The sequence below is a fragment of the Helianthus annuus genome, chromosome 16 (assembly GCF_002127325.2).
Source record: "Helianthus annuus cultivar XRQ/B chromosome 16, HanXRQr2.0-SUNRISE, whole genome shotgun sequence".
In the NCBI taxonomy this organism is placed as follows: domain Eukaryota; kingdom Viridiplantae; phylum Streptophyta; class Magnoliopsida; order Asterales; family Asteraceae; genus Helianthus; species Helianthus annuus.
The window spans coordinates 99,766,865-99,774,603 of NC_035448.2; the positions used below are offsets into that span (position 1 = coordinate 99,766,865).

A 7,739-nucleotide genomic window follows, 5' to 3' on the forward strand; every position below is an offset into this window, starting at 1 on the left:
CGATTAGCTCTAGAGGGCAAGGGCCTAAGGATTAGTCGATCTAAGACTGAGTATCTACACTGTGATTTCAGTGGTGTAGCCGATGACGATGATACCCAAATCACCATTGAGGATCAATTGGTCCCGCAGGTTACTAAATTTAAATATTTGGGGTCGTTTGTACAAAGGGATGGTGGCATAGATAGTGATGTAACCCATCGCATACAGGCTGGCTGGTGTAGATGGAGGGCAGCCAGTGGAGTATTGTGCGATAGGAGGTTCCCTACTAAACTAAAGGGAAAATTTTATAGGGTAGCAGTTAGACCAGCTATGCTGTATGGAACAGACTGTTGGGCTATCAAGAAGACACAAGTGCGCAAGATGGAGGTAGCAGAGATGAGGATGCTGAGGTGGATGTGTGGACACACGAGGTTGGATCGGATAAGAAATGAGGTTTTTAGGGAGAGATTAGGAGTGGCTAGTATATCGGATAAGATTAGAGAGGGGAGATTGAGATGGTTTGGACATGTGAAACGGAGACAAACGACAGCACCAGTTAGAGTAGTGGAAACTCTTACTGTGGAGGGGAAGAGAGGAAGAGGCAGACCAAAACTGACATGGGAAGAGCAGATTAGGCATGATTTGCTAGAGTTGCATCTTTCTGAGGACATGGTCCAAGATAGGACTTCATGGAGGCGTAGGATTAGGGTTAAGGACTTCTAGAGGATACTGAAGTAAAGTCTTAGGTGTATTATAGGGAAGTAGGTTTTCTTATTCTTTTAAGTGACTTTACCGACGATTGACTTCTTGTGTTTATGCCCGAATGATGTTGTATGCTATTATACATGATTTACATTATACCGTGTCACTCTGATCAACTTTCTTCGTATAGGTGACTTCTTTTTTCTATAGTATATTTTTCTATTTTTTCTATATTCTTGGACCTGATGTGTTGGTTTGTTGTTCGTTTTGGAGCTGAGGGTCTCTTCTGGAAGCAGCCTCTCTATCCCTAGGGATAGAGGCAAGGTCTGTCTACATCCCACCCTCCCCAGACCCTATGAGTAGCTTTGCTATTTGTGGGATTCACTGGGTATGGTTGTTGTTGTTGTTGGATGAAGGATGCGATAAATGATGCGTGGAATTTGGTCTATGTAACTGATACAGTCGTGAATTTAAAAATTAGAGTTTTCTTAAAAATCTCACTTATTTGTTTAGAATTATCTCTTCATTAAATAACTTATTTAGCCAATTAAAAGTGTGCCACTTTTATTAAAAATATGATTAAGGTAATAATAATAGTGGATAAAGAAAACAATTTCTTGAGAAAAACAAGGGTATGGAGATGCGGGGGATCGAACCCCGTGCCTCTCGCATGCAAAGCGAGCGCTCTACCATTTGAGCTACATCCCCAGTTGACAAGATAGTCCACTTTTCCTATATTATCATTCTAAACCAACCAACCAAACGTTCACTTCTTAACCTCCCGTTATCACTGAAATTTCTATCCGAAGCTTGAATTGAAGGTATGGCTGCTCTCCACTTCTTCAACTTCTACAAACCCTTATTCCGAATCCATTCTCGTAAACTCTTCATCACCAACGTTGGCACATCCAACAACCGTCTTCATAAACCCAACACCAACATAATCCGGTTTCTTTCTTCTTCCTCAACATCTCTAGGGCACTCAAATGTATCGAAAACCGTAGGGTCTTCTGAAAATGTTTCAAAATCAAAAGAACATGAGCTGTGGCTCTATAATACGATGAGCAAAGAGAAGGAGTTGTTTAAACCTAAAGTTGAGGGTAAAGTTGGGATGTATGTTTGTGGTGTTACTGCTTATGATCTTAGTCACATTGGTCATGCTAGGGTTTACGTTTCCTTCGATATCCTTTTCAGGTCTATTTCTCTTTTACACTTCATTCTAATTCTTCTTATATTTGTTGATGTATGTAGAAAAGGGCATAATTTTGACTTGGAACATATAGTTATGAGATAGAACTAGTGTGTGTTTTCATTGGATTGCTTAGAGAATTTGATAAGGATTCGTGTATGTAGAACGATAAACAACGAACAACGACGAAGATGCTTGGCCAACCAAGTCGAATCCGCCGGAAAACACCCTCTTGCCGGCCGACCGGATCAAGAAACAAACAAGAGAAAAACTTGTTTTCTGAATAATTCAAAAACGTAGACTAATCCAACCAAAGAGTCTTACAAAACATAAATACCAAATAAAAAGAAAACAATTCAAAGTTCGAATTAAAGATAAACAAAAGATAAGATAATCTCCTTGGGCTTGGTTGGATTACACAAGATCACATAGCACTTTAGCCACTTTCATGGCCCGAGCGGCTCCGCCCATCTGGTTCGTCCACTTGGTCTTTGGCCCGATCGGTATCAGAATTGAATATAGATAAATGGATGGATATTTGTGCTTTTTAATTTCGAGATTATAAACCGTTTGTCTTGAAAAACAATTTGCTACTATGGAAGTTGTTATAATTACACCAAAGACTTGTAAACATCTTTTAAATGCTTACAAAGTTACAAGAAGCTAAAGTATTTTTTTTTTGTTTATCTTGGTAGGCTGTGTGTTTCTCATACAGAGTAATGTGATTGTGACCGTAACTTTCTCTCAAAGAGTTTAGATAATTAAGTTTGGTTTGTTTGGTTATTCTGGCTGTTGCTAATCAGGTGGCTTTGTATCTGTTTTACTTGAAACTTAGGCAGATATCTACGGTTCATGGGATATGAAGTCAATTATGTTCGAAACTTTACTGATGTTGATGATAAGGTAAGTCACTTATCATTTAGTATTAAATCAATCCCTGTCTAGCTAAGCTCTTCCAGCTGCGTATATGTGACTTTTTTTTAGGCTCTGTACTTTCACAAGCAACAAACATGGGTGTAATGCTTATAGCTGTTGCTATTTGAGCGATGGTGTTACTGGTTCCACCATTAACGCTCAACCTTTAACATCCCCCCTCCCCCTATAAATGAAATAACGATACTGCTTGGTTTGTGTTTTTTGTAAACAAGACAATAATGGACTTTGTTTATTAATTTATTTACTTTATTATTTTTAGGAATATCTTTCACAAAGTAAATACATTGCCTAAAGTACAAATTTTAAGGCCTAAATTGTAGTAGAAGATGTGATTGCCTTCAGCTCATTAGCTTTCTGGTCAACTGTTATTATCGCCTTTTGAATAAAATGAAATAAAGGGTAGTCCCATAGTTACCTAAATCACTAGGGTAGCCACGATCCACGTATTGGATCGTGGTGTACCCAATCGCCAGTCGCTACCGCCTACAGATCCAGAACGCTATGGTCCGGCGATCCAATTTGCTTCAGTACGGCGTTCCGATTTGATAAGGTTCGGCGAATTTGATTAAGTTTCGTACCATACGTAATACGTATACAAACCAATTCAGTTCCAATTCGCGAATTTAGAAAGTTACAAACAAACGTATCCAGTAATCTCTGGTTGTTGGAAGTATAAGAGCTAAAACAGAAATGAGCATAAAGCTTGTTACTTTTTACTGCAAATAACACTTTCAAGAAGATCATCTCATGAACATAGGATAAAAGGAAATGAAGCTGCCACTATGTAAATATCACGGATCGATATGACAGAGAACTTCATGTTGACCTTAGGTTCTTGTTGTATGCTTAAAAGGTGGATGGTTCAACAAGTAAATTTCCTCAAATGATTAGTTAGCTATGCATCCCGACACAAGACTATGCGTTCAAGTACCAACTGCTTGTTATATATTATGACAGGATAGCTTAGTGCAATTTTCAAATTCTGTAGATAATTGCTAGAGCAGTTCAATTGGGAGAGGATCCAATCAGCTTAAGCAGACGCTTTTGTGAAGAGTTTAATAGAGACATGGACTATCTTCACTGCTTACATCCTACTGTAGAACCTCGTGTTTCTGATCACATGCCCCAAATCATTGATATGATAAAACAAGTATGTTTTTTAATCATAGTGATATTTTATGATAGCAGTATATAAGTTGTTATTAAAACGACTGCATTTTGCAAAGTAATATTTTATGTCCTTCCAATTTCTTTGTTCCATTACAGATTCTTGACAATGGACGTGCCTACAGAGTTGAAGGTGATGTATATTTTTCTGTTGACGAGTTTCCTCAATATGGGCGACTTTCTGGGCGGAAGTTAGAAGATAATCGAGCTGGTGAACGTGTAGCAGTTGACTCGAGGAAAAAGAATCCAGCTGATTTTGCTCTGTGGAAAGTAAGAAGCCGATTCAATATTCATAAATAAGGATTTAATATTTTTTTTTTCTTTTTGCTTTTACCCGTTTATATTTTCAATTTTTTTACTTGTAGTCTGCAAAGGAGGGTGAGCCTTTTTGGGAGAGTCCATGGGGAGCTGGAAGACCTGGATGGCATATAGAATGCAGTGCAATGAGTGCTGCTTATTTAGGTTACTCGTTTGATATTCATGGCGGTGGAATGGATCTTATTTTTCCCCACCACGAAAATGAAATCGCCCAAAGTTGTGCGGCATGTGATAAAAGCAACATAAGCTATTGGATACACAACGGTTTCGTGACAAGCGACTCTCAAAAAATGTCCAAATCACTTGGTAACTTTTTCACAATTCGCCAGGTAAAATAACAGTTTGATCTTTCATCACCATTTTTTTTTCATCCTTGTTAGTCATGTATATTTGTTTTTTTATCTTATTTGTTTATCATTAACATTTTCACGGTATGTGATTGTGGGTCCCGTTATGGAGATTGGAAGAAATGATAAATAAATAAGATCTTAGTCAGGCTTAATTATTAAATTTTATGTACTCTCTACTAGTCTACGCCCCTTGTAAATTGCAATGGTAAATTTGTCACCAAGTCAAAGTCAAATGTTCAGCTATGTTTTTCAAATATCTTTATTGGGAAACCTGGAGAATGCTGGCGTGACGGTACTATACAAATACCATCAGTTAATTCATAGTGAAGATACGGAGATGGTCGACTTTGAATGTAAAATATATTCGAAACAGTAAAACTTGCAATTCTATGTACATCAACTTTGAGCAGTTTATTATTATTAGTTCTCAGGTTATAGAACTATATCATCCATTGGCGTTGAGGCTTTTCCTGATTGGAACACACTACCGATCCCCTATCAACTACTCTGATGTACAGCTGGAAACTGCTTCTGATCGCGCTTATTACATATATCAGGTATCTTAATCTGTGGTAAAATAAAAAATAATTAACCTTCGGGTTTTTATATGCAACATTAAACCAAAGTCAAAATCGGTTATCGTGGTTGCAGACATTGCAAGATTGTGAAGATGTCGTAGGCCAGCAAAATGAATCTAGTCAGAAAGAAAATATACCTACTGAAATACTCGATTGCATAAAAACTTTTAACGATGTATTTATTACTTCAATGTCTGAAGATCTTCACTCTCCAGTTGTCCTCTCTGCAATCTCTGATCCTTTGAAAACTGCCAATGATCTTCTTCATACCCGTAAGGTACATATCTTTTCATGGTAATTTAGGCGCATACTCTCGGGTAATTTAACTTGTTCCCCAAGTTAACTTGCAACAATTTGCAGGGGAAGAAGCAAAAAGCACGGATACCGTCACTTGCTGCTATAGAGAAGGCTATCAGGAATGTTCTTGATATTTTAGGGCTTATGCCAGCAAGTTACCATGAGGTATGAAAAACGGACAAAAAAGTGTTTGCGGGTCAACCCAACTGACATTGCTGATCCATATGGTTTTTTTTGAAGGTTCTGCAGCAGCTGAGGGAAAAGGCACTGAAGCGAGCAAAGTTAACCGAAGACCAAGTTATTGAACAAATCAATGATAGGAACACTGCACGCAAAAGTAAGGAGTATGAACGATCAGACGCGATCCGAAAACACTTGGCTACACTTGGTATCGCCCTCATGGATAGTCCCGAGGGCACAACCTGGAGACCAGCTATTCCGCTTGCCATGCAAGAACAGCATTCCCCACAATCTTGAAATCACAATTTATTTAGCAGGAACACAAGCTGCTGATTCGTCTGGTGCCTGTTCAACAGTTTTAAACTAATTAGTACGGTTTCATTTGTTGGTTTAGCTATAGATTGAGTTTGTCTCGAGTCCATTTGTTTTAGATTGGACGTTTGTTTGTCTTCGAATTATTTTATCACTAATATACAGAGGTTGGTTCTCGTAAGAAGTTGGAAAAACGTACGAAGTATACGATATGGTTCCTAGGTACGTATGGAAAAAAAACATGGTGATAGTTTTGTAAATGGCCAGGAAACAATATAGGCTAATATATATAACCGGAAGGTATTCCTGTCAGTATATTACTAACATGTGAAATCAAAATAGAAATCCTTTGTGTAGTGTTTGGTATGTAATGATGAGAGGAGGAATGAAATGGACCATTACGAGAGAATCAAGAAAAATGTGTTTGGTTGGTCAATGGAATGGAATCACTCATTACATAAGCCAGTGGCGGATTCAGGAATTATTTGATGGGGTCTGGATGAGGGGTTCAACCGTATTTTCAAGGGGTGCGGTCGGGTTTTTTTGCCTAAAATATACTTTCTTTTGAGAAAAAGTCTGGATAATCTCTGTGGTTTGCTCCATTTTCACCTATAGTCCCTAAACTTTTAAAGTTATAGTTATAGTCCTTAACGTTTGTCCTCCCGTTTCTCGGATAGTCCTTGGGCCAAACTCTAGTTTGTTTCCAACGTTTAGTCACCCCACATGCTTATCATGTTAGGGCATTTTCGTCCGAATGTGTATTTCCAACCAATAAAAGCATGCCTCCACCCCTACTCCCTAAATGTCAGTTGTATTCCCTCCTTTCAAACACCGATTGAAGTTCTTAAAACTGTCATCTCTACACACACTAAACCCCAACGAGAACGGAAGACGACGATCCTCAACATCCGAAGAACAACCATACCTGGAAAATACGGTCCAAATCTCAGTATGCTAAGCCCTTTGAACCAGAGATTGTATACGGTATGTGTGGTTAAAACCGTAACTTGATTTTGTGCATTAACTGTATATGTGCAAGAATATGCAATCAACAACAATATATCGAATTCTAAACATTAATGTGTGTTTTTTGTGTGTGCAGATGGTTATGAGAACCTTTTCACAATAAAACTTCATTATCGTGGTGTATTTACACAGTTACTAGGAAGAAGATACGTTCTTGGAAAGTCAACTTATGTTGACTACTGCAATATTGACGAATTTCTGTGCATGAAATTGACTGGATGGTGAGAGACCTTGAACTATATGTTCCCGATGTTAGTTTGGTCTACCATTTTAAGATTCCAGAGTTAGATTAAACCTTGGCTTATGCCCTTTAGGGAACGATGGTGATGTTATGCTTTTGGGCAAACATGTCGCAAATAAAAAGGTGATTAGGGTCTTTATAGAACATGATGAAACTAAGGTTAAAAATTACTTTAGTCCTACACAATTGTCTAAAGCTGTTATTGAAGAAATTGGAAACTGATTTGGGGGGGGGGGGGGGTTGTTGTTGATATATTCAAAAGCCAAGAAGAAAGAAACGAAGAGTATCAAAAAATCTATAACTTCAAGGGAAAGAAGATAGTGTGGTATCTAGTCAGGGAACAAATAAGGTTGTAGATGTTGAAAATGCAGCTGGTCTAGAGTCTGGTAATGAATCTAATGAAGTTGTAAAGGGTAATGTAAATGGTGTATGTGACAACTGACAAAAAATAATGGTGATTCCGT

The 7,739-nt window shown here is 38.0% G+C and overlaps 1 protein-coding gene and 1 non-coding gene across 5 annotated transcripts; one reads left to right on the forward strand and one right to left on the reverse strand.

Annotated features, from left to right (window-relative positions):
• Nucleotides 1–1,316: 1,316 nt before the first annotated feature.
• Nucleotides 1,317–1,389, reverse strand: TRNAA-UGC. The gene has a single exon. It is a non-coding gene; the product is annotated as a tRNA-Ala (tRNA).
• Nucleotides 1,390–1,467: 78 nt separating this feature from the next.
• LOC110918748 (cysteine--tRNA ligase, chloroplastic/mitochondrial) lies at nucleotides 1,468–6,189 on the forward strand. Of its 4 annotated transcripts, none has more exons than XM_022163032.2 (9): nucleotides 1,468–1,875; nucleotides 2,710–2,773; nucleotides 3,795–3,956; nucleotides 4,073–4,243; nucleotides 4,339–4,620; nucleotides 5,073–5,198; nucleotides 5,293–5,496; nucleotides 5,580–5,681; nucleotides 5,757–6,189. In XM_022163032.2, the coding sequence occupies exons 1-9, from the start codon at nucleotides 1,505–1,507 to the stop codon at nucleotides 5,991–5,993; spliced, it is 1,719 nt and encodes a 572-aa protein (XP_022018724.1). In that variant the 5' UTR covers nucleotides 1,468–1,504; the 3' UTR covers nucleotides 5,994–6,189. The 4 variants fall into 4 exon arrangements, with proteins under 4 accessions (XP_022018724.1, XP_022018725.1, XP_022018728.1 ...); XM_022163033.2 differs by having other exon boundaries at nucleotides 1,482–1,875; nucleotides 2,706–2,773; XM_022163036.2 differs by having other exon boundaries at nucleotides 1,483–1,875; nucleotides 2,706–2,773; nucleotides 3,764–3,956.
• Nucleotides 6,190–7,739: the final 1,550 nt, after the last annotated feature.